Below are 19923 nucleotides of genomic sequence, written 5' to 3'. Positions count from 1 at the left end.
ACATTGCTGAATTTTTTAAAAAAAAACACAACACAATATACATGTAAAAAAAATTGGTTCCACCGAGACTTGAACTCGGATCGCTGGATTCAAAGTCCAGAGTGCTAACCATTACACCATGGAACCAGTGGCGGAACTAGAAAAAAAGGGCCACCCCGCAAAGAAATATTTTGGGCCCCCCTATATATATATATATATATATATATATATATATATATATATATATATATATATATATATATATATATATATATATATATATATATATATATATATATATATATATATACATACGAAAATACCAACATAGATTAGAATACTCATTTCGGTCTTGTTCCAGTTTTAAAAAAAATAATTAAAAATACTTAAGTTTTTATTAAAGAGTAAAAACAAGTTACAGCACGTCATTTGTGTGACTGTTATTTTTTTTTTTTTTTTTTTTTTTTAATACTTTTATTTGCAATTAAAACAAGTACATCAACATCAAATTTTGTAACGTGATTTTTAACACCAAATGAAAACGGAAGGTTTTGCAAATGTACATAATGAATGTTTACATGATGTCATGTATTTGATTATAAAAAAATTGCAAAGGATGACAGTAAAAGGGGTGAAGGTCAAATGAAAGTGTCAGAAGTCTGGGTGGGGAGAGGAAAGGAAATTTTTCAGAGAGGGTCAATGGGACAGTGAAGCATTTTCTATGTAGGGAAACAACTTAAGTTGAATTGTTGAAAGGGTGTTGTAGTGGTCGCATTGAGTTTTCAAAAGGTTGCAGTGTGAAAGATGAGGGGAAAGAGACAAGATTTAGAACTTTAAATAAGTTCTGGATATTGATGTTGCGGTGGGTGGTGGGGTCGTTGGAACAGTTAAAGGGATTGTGGGGTTATCATGTCTGAGGGAAAAGTGGATAGAGGGGGAGAGAGGAGGGGGTAGATTTTTTTATTTATTTTTATTTTATTAATTCAATTGTTTTAAACATTTAAATCAGTAATAATAATATATTTGATAGATTTACACAGCATCAAAGACATGAACAATGAACATCAATTGCATATATAATAATCAAAGGGAAAAAAATATAATGGCATAAGAACTAGATTAAAATAAGGTGTGCAAACTAGGTTTCTCTTCACTGCTTAGTTTAGTGTGCTGCGGAGTCAAAAGTTCACACTGTAGCCACCCATGGACAGAAATAGAAACGACTGTGGAAGAAGGGTCTCTGTAATCACGTACTGATCTATCATTCCAAAACTTTCCATGACATAAAATTGACCCTTGGCAATGAGGGCACGCTACCTTGAAATGTCCGCCAGTCCGGTTGAGTGGGGGGGGGGGGGGGGGGGGAGTGTGTGTGTGTGTTGGGGGGGGGGGGGGTTGAAGTGGGTATCTCTACCATTCAGGTTGTGCATTTTAAAACCCGGGAAACAGAAGACTGTTCTAATGTTAATTTACTTGGGGGCTGATCGAGTGATGTTTGGCTTGAGACTGTCTAAATTAAAATTAATACTTTATTTATTTATTTCCTGTATATTTCTTTTTTTTTTTCTCAGTTAAGTGAGAGTTCCCAGTCTATGTCTTAGCTTTGCTTGAAATATTTCTTTTAACTCGATGTCCGTGTATTTTGTGAAAAAATATCTGACTTTATTCCTAATTTGCCATATAGTCGATCTATAAATAGCCATTGCTACTAGTCTGTTTTCGTCTTCTGTTCTTTGTCTAGTCGTGTTAATTAAATTAAGTGTGATTGCTTTATTTGTTGTGGCTGTTTGATTGGTAGTGTTTAATATTTTCGCAAGTGTTTGCTTTGTTTTGTGTGACTGTTATTAGTCTGTTTTGAAAATCTTTGTTTCAACATGTTTGCTATAATACCTCCTGTGAATTAGTCGGTCGAAATGATATGAAGCATGAAAGCTGTGTATGTGTAATGGTTTCTCGCCCTATGTTTATTTTTATGTTTTTTTGTATTTATATTATTAGTTTTAAATACACTTCCTTTTTATGCTTTGTCATTCTTTAATATGTATTTTTTTTTTAAATAATAATTTAGAGAAGTAATTGCTTTTTAATTTGTTTAGTGCAAATCTATTAAAAGGAGCTTAAGAGCACACATATTTGACTATTTCAAAAAGGGAAATAAGTCATGGAAGTGGTTTGAACGTTTGCGTATCTTTCACGCGATGGATTTATTTTCAAAAGAATTTTGCCGACAACAGCGTGTTTGATTGTAGGAGAAAGAGGACTTGAGATGGTGTCTATAGAATAAAGATAATCCAACCTCAGCTTCAGTAGGCCCTATTCTTTTTACAAAACAACCATCAAGTCAAAAATGCAAGAAGATTATTTTTTTTAACTGTAAAAAAATTGATTTTGGTCGGCTGCGGGCCCCTAAACGTCCCGGGCCCCCCCGCATTGCGGGGTCTGGCGGCACTGTAGTTCCGCCCCTGCATGGAACCTATGCTGGCAGCCGTTTGTAAAACAATAAATGTAAACATTTATGTACTTAGAAAACTAACATGCAAGTATATATTACGCATAGTTAGGTTAGAATTAGAGTAATATAAGAGACAAGTGAGCAAATGGCATACTCTTATAGGTGAAATGTGAACATTGTAAATAGTTGGACTTTTGCCTAAATTCATATCCACGCGTTTTAAGCTATTCCTATGCATGCAGATGAAAACGACACTTGGCAAGAATATAATACAATGGATAAATATATTTCTTGTATTAGCTAAAATAATAGATTTGATCTTTAACAATTCAATCCACAGAAGCAAAGTAAATGAATTTCATTGACATGTAAAAATGTCGAAAAACTAAGGTTCCACCGAGACTTGAACTCGGATCGCTGGATTCAGAGTCCAGAGTGCTAACCATTACACCATGGAACCTGCGTCACGGTTAAGCGGTTGTATACACAAGTTGTCTCATATTTAGCAGTGTTTCTTCCAGACTTTTTTCTCCGAAGGGGGGCACTTGAAATCTTCTGGGGGGCGGTAAACTTTCTTCGGGGGGGCGGACACTGTTAAAAGTATCTATTTTCTATATAAATTATATAAATTTCATTTCGTTCGGGGGGGGGGGGGCGGTAAAAATTTTTCGGGGGGGCTTAGCCACAAAGCACGGTAGCCTACCTATAAATGTGAGGAACATTCGGGGAAATATTCAGCTCCTCCAGGTAATTGTATTCTGTCATGGAGTTTGGTTCCACTCGAAACAGCATACACCAGACGACAGCACCAAGTGAGTAGACGTCCAGTTTGAAAGGGTTAATTTTTTCGTTACCGTGCAGTTCTGGTGCCATGAAGGCCGGTGTGCCGCCAATCTTTGCACTGTGGTCTTTGGCTTTTTCTACCACAAAGGAGAGCCCAAAGTCTGCTAGGACTGCGTGTCGCTTATCATCTAAGAAGACGTTGGCTGGTTTGATGTCTGCATGGACGATTCTTTTCTTGTTGAGGTAACGCACAGCGCAAGACAGTTGTATTATGGGCTCTCCTTTGTGGTAGAAAAAGCCAAAGACCACAGTGCAAAGATTGGCGGCACTCCGGCCTTCATGGCACCAGAACTGTACGGTAACGAAAAAATTGACCCTTTCAAACTGGACGTCTACTCACTTGGTGCTGTCGTCTGGTGTATGCTGTTTCGAGTGGAACCAAACTCCATGACAGAATACAATTACCTGGATGAGCTGAATATTTCCCCGGATGTTCCTCACATTTATAGGTACCGTGCTTTGTGACTGTGTTTTTTTTAATGTGCATGTTGCATGAGTATAATCCATTGATTTAGTTAACAGCAAAATATTTGATCTACATTAGCTATTAATTTTTTACTTTTGAGAATTAATTTATTTTGTATGTACTCTAATTTGATTTAGAAACAAAATGTATTTTTCAGGTATATTTTGACGGCCATGCTGCAACAGGAACCAAAGGCAAGGATTGATATCATCACCATGCTGGAGAAAGTAAAAGAGATGAACTTCCACGTGGAATGGATAAATGCACTTTGATTGGTCAATATCGCTTATGGTAATGGCTTGTAAGATCCAGGTACTCTTGAGGTTTTGAAATTAGACACACAAAAATGTAAGTCAATATTTATTTGCACTTTTTATTTACCGTTAATCTTTTCTGCACTTTAATTCTTTTTTGCTATTAGATTTATCTAGCACTATATTTTGCAATTACAAGGTAAAATATTTAGAAACATAGAAATGAATTGTTACCCTTCACTTTAGTAAATAATGACTTTAAATACTTTTCTGCTTATTAATTATATTGGTTTTTTTTTCTCTCTCTTTCATCTTGCGAGACATCTGGTTGCAAAGGTATGAACGAGTGGGGGAGACAGTAAATGACCAACACTGTCTTCCAAATTTTTAATCAGGCCACACGGTACTATGTACTCTGTGACGGTCCCCAGCCCGTGTAAACTGAGAGGGAAAATAGAAGACAAGTGAAAAAGCAGTCGTCTATGTCTTGTTTCTAAATAAACGGAGCAGGTGTGAAGTTGTACGAGGGCTAGAAAAATTAAATGGAAAACAATGTCAAATAATAATTGACTCTGCTAGCATTTCTTTCTTTAACAGAGCATATGAAAAAAATGTTGTTATTTTATGATGGTAATGACAAACTATCATCCGATGAACCTAATTGTTTATTTACTAGTAAGACTACCTTCAACTTTGTCATACTCTAATAAACAGTCGCCTTGCTCTAAACGTTATTATAAGGTGGGCAGCAAAGGAAAAACAATTTGAATCTAAATCATAAATTAAATATAATAGCTTAATGTTGTATTATGATGACGATAAATTAAATATGTGAATGACTCAACATTCATTTTAACTATGTGTACATTCACTCTGTTTCAGGGGCAGAAAAAGCGAGAAAAGCGCATGCTATTTCCGACTAAATATGAGACAACATGTGTATACAACCGCTTAACCGTGACGCAGGTTCCATGGTGTAATGGTTAGCACTCTGGACTCTGAATCCAGCGATCCGAGTTCAAGTCTCGGTGGAACCTTAGTTTTTCGACATTTTTACATGTAAATGAAATTCATTTACTTTGCTTCTGTGGATTGAATTGTTTAAGATCAAATCTATTATTTTAGCTAATACAAGAATATATTTATCCATTGTATTATATTCTTGCCAAGTGTCGTTTTCATCTGCATGCATAGGAATAGCTTAAAACGCGTGGATATGAATTTAGGCAAAAGTCCAACTATTTACAATGTTCACATTTCACCTATAAGAATATGCCGTTTGCTCACTTGTCTCTTATATTACTCTAATTCTAACCTAACTATGCGTAATATATACTTGCATGTTAGTTTTCTAAGAACATAAATATGTTTCGATTTATTGTTTTACAAACGGCTGCCAGCATAGGTTCCATGGTGTAATGGTTAGCACTCTGGACTTTGAATCCAGCGATCCGAGTTCAAGTCTCGGTGGAACCTACTTTTTTTTGCATGTATATTGTGTTGTTTTTTTTTGTTGTTTTTTTTAAATTCAGCAATGTTTCCCCGCCAAGTTTGAAAGTTTTCCGTGTGCTGGATATGCTGCAATGAATGATGAATAATTTATTAGTTTATGAAAGTAATGGGATTGATAAAAATCAAATATATACACACACACAAAAACAGAAATCTGTAAATAAGTGTGTGTTACCGTAAAATAAAATTCCAAACTTTCTATGTAACCATTAGCGAATTTTACTTGCCCGATAACGCGCGATCAGTTTTTTCGTTGGAATTATTCCCCCTGATCTCGAACGATCGAACTTCAATCATACCAGCCGCCGCCGCCGCCGACTTTCGTGACCTGCGGTCAGTTGTGAATGAGAGTTACCTACCCATGTTTTTTTATCGAATGATTTCTTTGATCAGCGACCATTGTTGTCCTTGCCGCCGGTGTCCTTTGTCGGTACATCACAGAACCGTATGTGAATTACTAATTGAACGCAAATGTGGAGAAGCTACCTGGGTAACTTGTGTGGGCTATATTAGCTGGTTAGTTTTACGAGATCGCTGTCATTCTGACTCGATCTATAGTTTAATACAGATCTAAAAAAATCTTAAACTTATTTTCCCAACAACATATACAAGTCTTCAAATTTTCGACATGGCCGAATCGATGGCACCACACACTGCTTTACTGCTGGACTTGGATGAAGATTATTTTGATCGGTTTCAACTGAAGCGTGGTCCGGTCATCGGCAAGGGCATGAGCGGCCAAGTTATTCTCGCAACGTCTAAAACTCGGAAATACAGGCTGGCAGTGAAAATGTTCTCAATGCTCAACCAAGACGACGACAGGAATAAACAGCTGCATGAGCAGGAGGTCAAGGCCATGTGGGGAGTGGACCATCCAAACATCATCAAGCTCATATCGGCCGTACGATGCCCACACTACTGGGCAATAACCACGCCTTACTGTAGAAACGGAACGCTGTCTCAGAGACTTTCAGAACTCACCCCTCAGCACCTTGCACTTTACATGATACAGCTGTCTTGTGCTGTGCGTTACCTCAACAAGAAAAGAATCGTCCATGCAGACATCAAACCAGCCAACGTCTTCTTAGATGATAAGCGACACGCAGTCCTAGCAGACTTTGGGCTCTCCTTTGTGGTAGAAAAAGCCAAAGACCACAGTGCAAAGATTGGCGGCACTCCGGCCTTCATGGCACCAGAACTGCACGGTAACGGAAAAATTGACCCTTTTAAACTGGACGTCTACTCACTTGGTGCTGTCGTCTGGTGTATGCTGTTTCGAGTGGAACCAAACTCCATGACAGAATACAATTACCTGGATGAGCTGAATATTTCCCCGGATGTTCCTCACATTTATAGTTACCGTGCTTTCGGACTGTTTCTTTTTTTAAATTTGCATGTTGCATGAGTAGAATCCATTGTTTTTAGTTAACAGCAAAATATTTGATCTACATTAGCTATTAAGTTTTTACTTTTGAGAATTAATTTATTTTGTATGTACTCTAATTTGATTTAGAAATAAAATGTATTTTTCAGGTATATTTTGACGGCCATGCTGCAACAGGAACCAGAGGCAAGGATTGATATCATCACCATGCTGGAGAAAGTAAAAGAGATGAACTTCCACGTGGAATGGATAAATGCACTTTGATTGGTCAATATCGCTTATGGTAATTGCTTGTAAGATCCAGGTACTCTTGAGGTTTTGAAATTAGACACACAAAAATGTAAGTCAATATTTATTTGCACTTTTTATTTACCGTTAATCTTTTCTGCACTTTAATTCTTTTTTGCTATTAGATTTATCTAGCACTATATTTTGCAATTACAAGGTAAAATATTTAGAAACATAGAAATGAATTGTTACCCTTCACTTTAGTAAATAATGACTTTAAATACTTTTCTGCTTATTAATTATATTGTTTTTTTTTTCTCTCTCTTTCATCTTGCGAGACATCTGGTTGCAAAGGTATGAACGAGTGGGGGAGACAGTAAATGACCAACACTGTCTTCCATATTTTTAATCAGGCCACACGGTACTATGTACTCTGTGACGGTCCCCAGCCCGTGTAAACTGAGAGGGAAAATAGAAGACAAGTGAAAAAGCAATCGTCTATGTCTTGTTTCTAAATAAACGGAGCAGGTGTGAAGTTGTACGAGGGCTAGAAAAATTAAATGGAAGACAATGTCAAATAATGATTGACTCTGCTAGCATTTCTTTCTTTAACAGAGCATATGAAAAAAAAATTATTTAATGATGGTAATGACAAACTATCATCCGATGAACTTAATTGTTTATTTACTAGTAAGACTACCTTCAACTTTGTCATACTCTAATCAACAGTCGCCATGCTCTAAACGTTATTATAAGGTGGGCAGCAAAGGAAAAACAATTTGAATCTAAATCAGAAATTAAATATAATAGCCTAATGTTGTATTACGATGACGATAAATTAAATATGTGAAAGACTCAACATTCATTTTAACTATGTGTACATTCACTCTTTTTTTGGGGCAGAAAAAGCGAGAAAAGCGCATGCTATTTCCGACTAAATTTGACACAACATGTGTATACACTCGCTTAACCGTGACGCAGGTTCCATCGTGTAATGGTTAGCACTCTGGACTCTGAATCCAGCGATCCGAGTTCAAGTTTGCAACTTTGAAAATGGAATCTTTTATTTTAGTTAATACAAGCATTATATGTATCCACTGTTATACATTCATAACAAGTGTCGCTCTCATCTGCATGCCAAGAATAGCATACAACATTTAATTTATTTAGGCCAATCTCAAGTCAAACTATCTAAAATTTCCATATTTCACATATATGATTACCATGTATGAATACTACTCACATGTCTCTTATATTACCTTAAGTCTAACCTCACTTTACATAATATGCCGAGGTCTCTGAATCAGAAGAACTTTACTTCATCTTCCCCATATGTCATGTGCAGGAACGTGAACTAATGATGGTGATGATGATGATGATAAATTGGAATAGTTCAAACCCATTTCATTTGTATTTTAAAATGACATATCCAACGGTTAACGATTTGGACAAATTGATTTTCTGTTCAACATTTACACATAAATTGTAAACTTTGTTTATAATCAGTCACTATTTCGGAATATATTGTATTGTTTAACCTGCAGTTGAGAACAATGCTATGAATCGATTACCTTAACGGTTAATCGTACAATACAATAGACGAGATATCGATTAATATCGATATTTTTGGGTACTCTTTACGTACTTGTTTAAAAGAACTTTGACACAGAAAACTGACCAGGATAAGGGATAAAGAGGATAAAGGGGAATAAGAAAGATAATCCTTAACACGAGCACAGACCTGATGATTTTATAGAAGAGTCAGATTTCAAGTTTTATATAATTTTTACTTCAGTAATGGTGTCTAAAATAATACTAAATCAATGATCGTCCTCAAAGTAGGTCATGGGAGGTCATGTGCCCAACCCTTCTCCGAAACTGAAAAAGAAATTACCTCTTATGGGAAGAAAGTGGCAAGCATCGTGTTGAGTAACACCCCCTCCACTTCCGCTTGTATGAAAACCCCAACTGGTTTGCAATACTACATAAATTGCGAGTGATCTACCCCATAAAGTGGCTAGTATTTTCATATATAAAGAAAGGGGGTGTCTCTCAATTAGTCTCAATTTGGCTATTGATTTATAGAAGTTTGTAACAAAGCGATCCTATTTTTTATATTTTTTTTTTGAGAAGTGTTTATTAGAACATGATTTTTTTTTTTAAATTATCTTTTTAAGATGTTTTAGAAAACAGAAATAGACACCAATTTCCTGCTCTGTTCTACACACTTTAAATATAACATTATTACCTAGAAAAAAATAATTGCACTTCAAAAGAGATATTCTAATGGTCTTGTTTTTAGAACACGGAAATGGTTTAAAGTACTACATCCGGTCACCGGAAATCACTCAAAATTTTGAACGGATTAAGAGAACAGGATCTTATTTAATATAATTTCGTTCAACTAACTTAGATGGTACTCATGTTTTTGGATTTTTAACAACCGAAAATAGAGTAAGTACCACTTCCGGTTACCGGAAATCGCCCATAATTTGATAGAAAATTTCAGATTCGATAGAATACTTTTTAAAGAAATTTTTCAACATCACTTTAAAGGCACTTAAGTTTCGTGTGCACTGACAAACACACTGACATACAGAACAATATTGCAAAACTAAGCTATTCCATCTCAAGGAGATTTCAAAATCTTGATTTCCATTTTCTTGCGATTACTATACTTCCTCTATATTTCTTCTACGAGAAAAAAAAACTGTCCCTTTAAATCTGAAAGTTACGCTTACCAGGAAAAAAAAATATATGAATGAATGTATCATCTTTTTGCGGGTGCTTTTTCCCTCCCCTGACCCCCCCCCCCCCCCTATAAATTAAGAAAAAAAAACAACTGAAATATAAGTAGGCACCCTCAGGTCTTGTAAAGAAAAGGTACCTTACACTCCTTATTGTAAATGTTTTTACACTATCGATCCCAGACATATGTTCGGGAGATCATTGACTGATAAGGTCAGCGGCTCATGGGATGGGGAGCCAGCTAACGGTTATGATACGTGCGTGGGAGATAGATTGACCACGTATCTGTTATCTGAGGCCGTACGTGCAGATAGTTTGCTCACCCTCCTGCCAGGTTATTGCAGGAATATTTTGATTGTCTAAGCATCTTGTCCAAAATCTCAACCTACACCATCTTAACTTAACCTACCTCACGCATACCTCAGTTTTCCTTATCTTACCTCGACTCATCTACTCTTACCGCATCTTACCTCACTTTTAACTCAACATTAAGTAATTTTAATATTAACACTATTGTAAATTTCCTCAAATCCTCCCTTCCACCACTTATTTCTCTGTGTGTGTTTGTGTGTGTGAGTGTGTGTGTGTGTGTGTGTGTGTCGCGTAGTGTAAATTATACTTGTTTAATTTATTAACCCGAATGTAATATACTTTTTACTTTCTCGTATACAAAATATAGAGGAAGTATTGTAATCGTGCACATTTTTTTTTCACAAATCTCGACGTTTTACACCTCTCTGAGTCGGAAAAACATAGTTTTGCAATTTTGTCCGTATGTCTGTGTGTGTGTGTACGTATGTGTGAGTATGTGTGTTTGTGAACACGGTAACTTGAGTAAAGTTACAGCTAGGTTGATGAAATGTTGTATACAAGTATATCAAATTTGTTGTTTTGTATCAACTTTTCAAATATTTCCGGTAACCGGAAGTGGAACTTATTCTATTTTTTGATCTTTCAAAAGCTTATAACTTGAGTACTGTTTAAAATAGATAAACAAATTCACATAAACGTAAAAGAATCAAATTTTTGAGTAATTTCTATTGAATTGATGTAGTAATTTACGCTATTTCCGATTTCTCAAAAAACTAATATGAATTTATAAAGTACTAATATTCCGCACTATTATACATATATTGTTTGCCGTTCACTTGGAGTGCAATTCTTTTTTCTACGAGATTCTATTATATTTTTTAAAGTTGAAGTAATTAAAAATGTAATTAAATCATCCCGAGTTGCCACCACCCCCCCCCCCCCCCCCCCCCGAAGTGTTAAAAGAGAATATTCGAGCGAGAAAGTTTAGGGGAGATCACTCCCGGTTTTGTTAGTGATACAAATGAAACGCGAATTAAATTTAAAAAGAGAGCATTCAAACATTTTAGCGTACCCGTTACAGTTGGAAAATGTAAGTGTGGGGCGGGGGGGGGGGGGGTTGTACGTTCCCCATCTACCTTACGTGGAGAGTTTAACACTAAATCAGACTAGATATTTATTTTCTCAATCAGATAAATTAACGATTTAGTGGTGACTGGTTTCACCGTGAACCAATACAGGGGACGTTACTGTACTAAGTTCTATAGCAAAGTACGGCATGGATGATTTAAAGCTTTATGACATATCTTCCACGCTATCTAAGCATTCATTTCTGTTAAGCGATAAACGAAATAAAGAGCTATGTGTTATTTGTTGACATTAATTTAACACACACGAAAATTAACATTTTTCGAAAACACATGCTAAAACGTTTAAGACTGCTATAGTTATACAAGAAGTGCTATCAGGAAGAATTAATTATATTCTAAATTGCATCGTTTTGCATTATGGAATTTTAATCCTTTCTTCCAACTCATCTCTTTTACCTATACACACACAGTGTTTCTTTTAGATTTTTTTTTCTCTGGGGGAGGAGGGGGGCATTTAAAAATATCGTGGGGATAGGGGATGGTGGACTAAATTTTCCGGATGGTCGAACACTGTTAAATGTATACATTTACTATATACAATCTATTTTGTTCGGGGTGAGGATGGGATGGTGCGGTGGACGTGCTTCGGTGCACCCCCCCCCCCCCCAGAAGAGACCCCAGAAAGAAAACAAACAGTGGACCTAAATCATGTAAAGATTGTACTAAATCTGTTACGGATCTGCAGGTAACAGGTAACAAGACAAAGTATGAAAGCATCAACTGTTAAATTTGGTATCACATCTACTGTTCACCTATTCTGTTTGATTATTTATTTAATTTTTAATGAAAAATAACACAGATTTTTCAAACAAAATCTTTTATTAACTAAAACAAAGGCAACAAAAAAAATTCTACACAGGAATAAAAATTAAATTACGTTTTTTAACTTAAGAAAAAAACAACCTTTATCTTGTTTTGTTATGCTTTTGAGAAAATTGTCTTTAATTTGAAAAAGTGGAAACATTTATTTATTTTGGAAATAGCATGATCAGATTGATGAGAAATCGGCAAGACGTAATAAAGTGCAGTAACTCCTGTTTCATTGTTTGTAGTCTATTCGAAAGTGTGCACGCCGATAACAGTGTTTATTAGTGACTTTTGCATCAAGTCAACGCAAAGACGCATTAGCATGGGGCTGGAATTTTTTTTTTTTACTTAAAAATAAATAGGTTTTTATTTTTTTTCATAATGCTTAAAAATATTATTTAGACATTAGACCCTCGCGACGCCTCTGCCTACATGTAAAACACTAAATAAATTTACTAAATACAGCATTGTTTATCGGTTAACTTTTTAATAAAATTATTAACAGCACGAAAATATTTTCATGGTTGTGTCCCTTCCCCCTACATCGCTTTAACACTACAAAATATAAATTGTGACGCATACGGTGCACCATAGTTCTTCTGAAACAGGACGTAGAAAAGTTCGCGTCGACCAATGAGCGACTCGCCGAGTTTTCGCGCGATCACCCAGAGACCTTACGTCTGCTACCTGCTTCAGTCAGTATATTCGCGTTTCTCTTAGCGAAGAATAAAAAAAAACATCAGGGGACTGTTAAAATGACTGAGTTCGACTTGAATTAAAGAGGGATCTAGACTATTGTGACTGGTGTTTTTGTGAGTTTTCGTGTCTGAACATGGCGAAAATATCAGTGTACTTTCTTGGATTTAATTTTCTGATTTGTTTCGTATGGATAAGTCGAGCAGCGCTGATCAATCATTCAGTGGAAGTCAAAGGATACAGCGATGGAAAAGGTAAGTCACACATCAGAAGTCACTTAACTTTTAAGTTTCTAAAAAAATTGGATCAAGATTAAGATCTAGTTTAAAAAAAAAATAAACCACACACTTGGCTCGCCCGTAACACACCAACACACAACACACTTGTACCCAGTACACGTCTATCCCACATGTGACTAATGTTTACCCTGATATCAGCGCAGTGTTTGAACTGTCACATTGCGCAGCTGAACACTGTAGACGACAGACACTGGTACAGTGAATAGATCTAGTTGATCTAGATTTAGATTCTAGGGTAGATTTAAGCTGCGCCATTTTTTGTCTGCGAACTGTCACCTACTTAACACTTAAAACACCTACTGATAACCCTAGGTACTAGATTTTTAGATCTAGATGTATATCTAGATCTAGACTAGATCTAGAAATGTAGTGTGTTGTAGTTGTAGATATCTAGGATCTATAATCAGATATAAAATCTATATAGATCTAGATCTACTTCAAAGTATATTATGTTATTAATATTAATAGGTCTATAAAGACTATAACAGTTAAGTGACTTATGTAGGCCTACAATAAACAATTAATCGATTTTTTTAAAAGACATTATTTTTCTGATCTTACACTATAACTTAAACTATAACAAATCTTGTCTTTGAACTAAAATCAGATAAATCAGTACGCTGCAATAAATAGACTCAATAAGTCTTTACACTAAAAGACGTACCAAACTATTTTGTGTTTTAACGAGAAAATCAATTTTAAAAAATTCAATGAACTTGTGTATAATGTATAGATCTAGATCTAGACCTGATCTAGATCTAGAATCTAGATCTAGATTAGATCCATTAACCTTTACGCGCGTGATCTAAATTTTTCTGTCATTATCCAACCCCTTCACTAATCTTTTAATCTGATCACGTTAATTATTAATAAGTCAATTTATGTAATTTCAAGGCTGGTTTCATCATAAAGTATAAACTAGACTAGATTTAGACCAGACTATATCAGTTTCATCATGGTAGCGTTCAAAGTCCTTACAAGAAAAAAAAATTCTTATCCTCGTCTTAAAGAGTTTAGCTTTCTTGTGTGTGTGTGTGTGTGATAAACACTTAAAAAAATAACTTCGGTGCGATTTTTAACCGTCGATATCGATTGGTATTGAGTTCAGTTAGTTGCTTCTTACAAATTTATAATCATTTCCAATTGCCATTACAAATACGCCGGAACAATGTATAATCTATTATTATTATATACACACTTATACATATCAGCTTACATTAATTATTTAAAAAAATATTACAACTTTTAAAAAAAAAATGTTAGACAGCTAGCAACAACAAAATAAAATAATCTTTAAAAATGCGAATTTGTAGACGGACCATAGCTATATATTCATACAGCGCCGTTGAAATAAGACGCGCAATATTTCCACTGCCGCACGTGGCTATAGGATCAAAGAACAAAACACAAAGCCTAGATGCACAGGTTACCGTAATCAAAGCATAAAGCCTATGGGAACTGGGGACTACGGTACCTACAATAGTCTGAGGGGGTGGGAACTGGGAGCTACGGTACCTACCATGTTCTGATGTGGATCATGTTTCTAAATGTTACCTCACCACTGAGGTGTTTTATGTACCTCACCACTGAGGTGTTTAATGTAGCTTCCTGAATGCTGAGGTGTTTAAGGTACCTCATCACTGTGTAACTTTATTAACTCACCACTGAGGTGTTTGATGTAGCCTACCTGAACGCTGAGGTGTTTAATGTATCTCACCATGAGGTGTATTATGTAGCCTACCTCACCACTGAGATATTTCCTGTACCTCACAAATAAGGTGTTCTATGTGCCTCACCATTAGACAATTTTATAGGTACACCTATCCAAACACTCCTCTCCTCTTATTAAAATTACAATAGTTTCAAACATAGCCCATAGCATTATGAATACTAGCCATACGCCACGAGGTAGCGTTTTCGTTACTTCTATAAAACTCTACTGCTAAGTTACATTCAAAAAATAAATTACACCCAGGTCGCCCCGCTCCGTAACACCCCCACACACGTACACACATACACATCCCTGATTGCTACCTGAAATGAACACACCTGTTGTCATACCGTTCTGTAAAATACTAAGTCCCACTTGCATGTTAGCCCGTGAACGAGTTAGGTCGGCCTATCCGCTGTACTGGGTTTACCCGTTGCAATAAAACTGTACTAGAACATCCGTGTGATAACAAAATATTTTTTTTTTTTTAAAACTACACCAAGTTTTTGAGGATTGTTTTCTTGTAAAATATGCTGTCTTCACAATCTTCTACCTTATATTCACAACATTCTTTTTAATATGCCAAAGTAGATTCTGATTTATATTAATTTTTAAAAGAAGTGATTCTAATTAATTGATCATCATACTATGTTATATTAGTTGTCTATGTAGATTTTTATTTTAACTTTAGTTAGAACAATTAGTTAATATTAATATTATATTACTTTACCGATTTGTGGGTTAAGGCCTTAAGGTCTAGTCTAGCTCTAGGCCATAAATAAATGACAATATTTGCATCTAACTTTTTTCTTGTCTGTGGTGTCATTTTAAAGATCTTTTATTGGGTGAAGGTTGCAATAAGTTATAAGGGTAATCATATACACAGGGCAGAGATATTTGTTTTAAACATCGCGAGGTGATTTGTTTTCGCTTAGGACGCTTACATAAACAGTAGTCTAACGGGGGTTTCTTTTTTTTTTTTTAAAGGAGTCGTTTTTAAACTGTATCGGTGAAAGAGAAATGGGGGAAGATGAAGTTATCGCCCATACGTTTATTTATTTAAAAACAATTTCAACACCCGCGGTGGCTTTAAGTAAATACCGACCTCGAGGGTAAATAAATACAATGTCACTAATTTAAACCCACACATACCGCGAATTTTTGACGCTGTTAGCACTTTGTAAAAAAAAAAAAGTCTACAGAACGTTAAGGAAATCTAATACATTTGCGCGCCTCGATCCAGAATCTAGATCTACACAATGCAATGTTCTAGTGATCAAATTTTACACTTGAAAACAAAATATATTTTGACCTATAAAATTTCGTATCTAGATCTATATCGATATATTGTATTATTTATTCGTCTATATGTTTGCGTAGGATGTTGGAGTAGTTGTTAACCTTGAGCTACTTACACCCGACTCGTGCAAATTTTGGTGTCAAAAATTTTCCTCTCATTGTCTCTTGAACTGCCTGACACGTGGTCGCGATGCTATGTTCACGAACGTGACGTATGCAAGGAGAGGGTTGAAGGGTGATGATGACACCTCAATGTCAAGGATAGACGCCTTTATTATCACATTAATTATTTTTTTTTTACTTTTATATAAAAAAACAACCTAATTTTACTGGAATTTGCATAATATTGAATAGTAATGTATGTTTGGCTAAACGGCAATGTCTGATTTTTTTTTTTCCAGTTCGATAAAATACAATAGCACTTTACTAGATTATGACCTACGCCACGAGAGGTTCTATATTTAGCCTGTACATTTCTCAACGTCATTCCACCCAGCCATTTCCACGTCACTATCACAATAATTATATGATTGATGTATCGCTAGGTTGCCGAGAAAGCGGGGTGGGGGAGGGGGGGGGGGGGTTGACCTGTCTGACGACATGTTTTCGTGCGGTCAGGCTGTACTGATCACTGGGGTTAACCGTACCGAACTAACCTAACGGCTGGTATCGTTAATGAAGAAAGATAGCTTTAGGATTTAAAGTATCAAATTGCAAATTCCAGAGATGCGATTACACAATTATATTCATCTTTACGATTACACAATTGTATTCATCGTTACGATTAAAAATTGTATTCATGGTTACGGTTACAAATTGTATTTATAGTTACGATTACAAATTGTATTCATAATTACGATTACAAATTGTATTCATAATTACGATTACAAATTGTATTCTTAGTTACGATTACAAATTGTATTCGCAGTCCCCAAGCACCCTTGCTATAGATTAAAAACAAATTTTTGTAACTGTTGTTTTTATTTCGAAATAAAACAACAACAAATCCGTTACAAAAAGGAAACAAATGTATTTGCTGTTGAGCTGTACTTATCATGTATATTTTAAAACGTGAGGCGAGACTTACAACACGAATGCTAATTTTTTTTTTAACCACGTTGAATGAGGTTAATGACAGGTCAAGTGCCGGCTGATATGAAACTTTAAAAAAAAATTTGACCGTTTGAAAAAATAAGGAAACCGTTGGTTTAGAAAGTTTTTAAAAAGCTTTTATATTTTTTATAGTTTAAAAAAAAAGGACGTTTAAATAAATAAGGAAACAGTTGGATTAAAATTTTTTTTAAAAATCCTTATATATTTTTTAGTGTTTTAAGTTAGAATAAACAAAAATAATAAAAGAAAAGAAATTCACAAGAATTACTAGCTTTGGTTGAGGTCGGACGATTTAAGGGGTCTAACATTCATGTTAAAAAATATTAAATCAGCGTCAAAACTTTGATAATTTAAATATCGTGTGGAAGTTGTGTTTCTGATAGTATTGTTCTTCTAACGCTTGCTATTGGCCGCCAAACCACGTCCTGATAGTATTGCTATTCTCACGCTAATACAGGAATCGAATAATATGCCTCGATTCGATCCTGTCATGCTGTCGATTCGATCCTGTCCTGCGGTGGATTCGATCCTGTCATACGCTCGACTCGATGCTGTCATGCTTAAGTTTTTACTCGAAGCACGAACCGCTTACACATGTGGTGAATTTCTGTGCTGCTTGGTCCCGCTATTTTGTACTATAACAGCATCTGCTTAGACAGACGTCTGCGAGGTGCTATTGTGTTTGACCTTGGGGAAAAGTTTCCTGGTTTCAGTGCCAGTGGGTCAGGGAGTGTAGCCTCTAACCACCTGTTTTGTTTATAGTAGAACACCCCCCGCCCACACGCCCTTACCTTTCTTTTTTTCCCCTCACCGTACTTTCGCTTATGATTTTTGATAAGGGGAATGAATGGTATGTGGGGCCTGGGGCAATAATTAACTAGCTAGTAGTGGTGGTGGGGGGGGGGGGGCGGGGTTTCGGGAGAGGGCGGTGGGGATGGGAGCAAGAACGAGGCGTGGGGTAAAAAAGGTGTGATGTTTGGTGCTCAGTACAAGTAATTAGCACTGATGAAATATATATATATATATATATATATATATATATATATATATATATATATATATATATATATATATATATATATATATATATATATATATATATATATATATATATATATATATGAAATAACATCAGTGTCGTGGCTCACAGTTAATCATATTTTGCTTCCTGATAATATCTAGATGGGGGAATTCGATACAGTTGTTTCCGGAAGTATTTAAAACGTTTCCGTTTTTTATTTCTGAAGTGGGCTTGTTTAATATGAAGTGGGCTTGTTATAATAAGTCTGGTAGGAACTCAGTCGTGTTTTCAGTCGCCCTACTTCGTAATAGATAGTTTCTGGCGTGTTCGCCACAAATTTAACAACACAATCCCACCTATCCACAAATTAAACCTTTATATATATATATATATATATATATATATATATATATATATATATATATATATATATATATATATATATATATATATATAATTTACCTCAGCTATACATAATCTGCACCGAAAGACACAGGGCCTTTATGCCGCTACCTAGCTAGCCCATTCGTCAGACCGGCATTGTGTGTCGTTGATAGACAGGCGCCGCAAATTTTCCCCACGAACACTCAGTGCATCGGGGACACGTAGGTCCACCGTACCACTTTCAATATTTTGACACGGGCCAAAGTAAACAAACACGGCCATTTGACAGCCATGCTAAAGCCAAAACCAATCGAATGTCAGATTGACCCCGCCGCGAAAAGCTCTAGTGTTGAGAAACAGTTAATTAATTAATTAATTGTTATGTCGCGTCACTGTTAAGTTAGACATGAACTTTTTAAAAAAATTACAGTGTAAACCTTCATATTAAGGGTGCTAATTATGTCGTGGTATTTAAGCAATTCGCACTGTCTATGCAAGCCACAAGCGATCTGTAATCATAACTGCTTTTTAAAAAAAACTATGGAACACTGAATTGTTAAGTATTGCTTTTTTTTAAAAAATGTTTAATATTATATTCGTAATATTAAGATCGGATTCTTAAAAAAAAATGATATTAATTAACAAGTCTGATTGGTTGTAAAATAATACTAATTAACAAGTCTGATTGGTTGTAAAATAATATTAATTAACAAATCTGCTTTGTTTGGTGCTGTCTGGCGCTTTTCTCTTTGAAGTTCGTGACGAATACTTTTTTTTAGAGGTGGTAGAATGGTAATGGCGGTCCCAGCAGGCACAGTGAGCCAAGGTGACGCACGGGACACGTGCATGACTCACCCTTGTTCTATCGCCAGCTGGGGCTAAAAATAGTCATTAGCGAGGGTCGTTAATGAGACCAAGACGGGAGGTCGGTGACTGATGTACTGAGATTCGCACCTGGGGGTCAAGTCGGTGTCCGTGGATTTTCGATGTCCGTTACGTGGTCATCTTGTAATCGTTTGGTGCGAAAACAAGTTGTAGTTATTCATTTGATATGATAAGGTGGTTATTAATCTGAATGAAACTTATATTAAAATCTTCCTAACATCTCCCCAAATAGATCACATAAAGAGCTCGATTATCTTCCTAAAATCTCCCCATATAGATAATTTAAAGAGCTCGAATATCTTCATAACATCTCCCCAAATAGATCATATAAATAGGTCGACTATCTTCATAGAATCTCTTCACGTAGATAATTTAAAGAGTT

At 35.6% G+C, this 19923-nt stretch overlaps 3 protein-coding genes and 4 non-coding genes across 8 annotated transcripts in view; 5 read left to right on the top strand and 2 right to left on the bottom strand.

Moving 5' to 3' along the window:
- Positions 1 to 54: 54 nt before the first annotated feature.
- Trnaq-uug (transfer RNA glutamine (anticodon UUG)) lies at positions 55 to 126 on the bottom strand. Its single transcript has one exon. It is a non-coding gene; the product is annotated as a tRNA-Gln (tRNA).
- A 2693-nt stretch (positions 127 to 2819) lies between these two features.
- Positions 2820 to 2891, bottom strand: Trnaq-cug (transfer RNA glutamine (anticodon CUG)). The gene has a single exon. It is a non-coding gene; the product is annotated as a tRNA-Gln (tRNA).
- Positions 2892 to 3433: 542 nt separating this feature from the next.
- Positions 3434 to 4012, top strand: LOC131938334 (uncharacterized). The gene is made up of 2 exons (XM_059296340.1): positions 3434 to 3723; positions 3898 to 4012. Exons 1-2 carry the CDS (start codon positions 3434 to 3436, stop codon positions 4010 to 4012), a joined length of 405 nt encoding a protein of 134 aa, XP_059152323.1.
- A 947-nt stretch (positions 4013 to 4959) lies between these two features.
- Trnaq-cug (transfer RNA glutamine (anticodon CUG)) lies at positions 4960 to 5031 on the top strand. The gene has a single exon. It is a non-coding gene; the product is annotated as a tRNA-Gln (tRNA).
- A 367-nt stretch (positions 5032 to 5398) lies between these two features.
- On the top strand, positions 5399 to 5470 carry Trnaq-uug (transfer RNA glutamine (anticodon UUG)). Its single transcript has one exon. It is a non-coding gene; the product is annotated as a tRNA-Gln (tRNA).
- A 664-nt stretch (positions 5471 to 6134) lies between these two features.
- LOC131938333 (serine/threonine-protein kinase 32B-like) lies at positions 6135 to 7154 on the top strand. Its single transcript, XM_059296339.1, has 2 exons — positions 6135 to 6880; positions 7040 to 7154. Exons 1-2 carry the CDS (start codon positions 6135 to 6137, stop codon positions 7152 to 7154), a joined length of 861 nt encoding a protein of 286 aa, XP_059152322.1.
- A 5660-nt stretch (positions 7155 to 12814) lies between these two features.
- LOC131938355 (epidermal growth factor receptor) overlaps positions 12815 to 19923 on the top strand; it is a 226917-nt gene continuing 219808 nt past the window's right edge. For both annotated transcript variants that reach the window (XM_059296365.1, XM_059296364.1), the window contains exon 1: positions 12815 to 13083. In XM_059296365.1, the coding sequence (XP_059152348.1) occupies positions 12966 to 13083 (118 nt within the window). In that variant the 5' untranslated portion in view covers positions 12815 to 12965. The remainder of the gene's footprint in view (positions 13084 to 19923) is intronic.

This window comes from Physella acuta, unplaced genomic scaffold, assembly GCF_028476545.2.
Source record: "Physella acuta isolate Inbredline_101_S28 unplaced genomic scaffold, ASM2847654v3 ptg000242l, whole genome shotgun sequence".
NCBI lineage: Eukaryota > Metazoa > Mollusca > Gastropoda > Physidae > Physella > Physella acuta.
This window is presented reverse-complemented; position numbering and strand designations above follow the sequence as displayed.

Coding starts and splice junctions, on each gene's coding strand:
- LOC131938333 (XM_059296339.1), top strand. CDS start 6,135: ATGGCCGAATCGATGGCACCACACACTGCTTTACTGCTGGACTTGGAT. Junction 6,881..7,039: donor AGTTACCGTGCTTTCGGACT/GTTTCTTTTTTT, acceptor TGTATTTTTCAG/GTATATTTTGACGGCCATGC.
- LOC131938334 (XM_059296340.1), top strand. CDS start 3,434: ATGGACGATTCTTTTCTTGTTGAGGTAACGCACAGCGCAAGACAGTTG. Junction 3,724..3,897: donor GATGTTCCTCACATTTATAG/GTACCGTGCTTT, acceptor TGTATTTTTCAG/GTATATTTTGACGGCCATGC.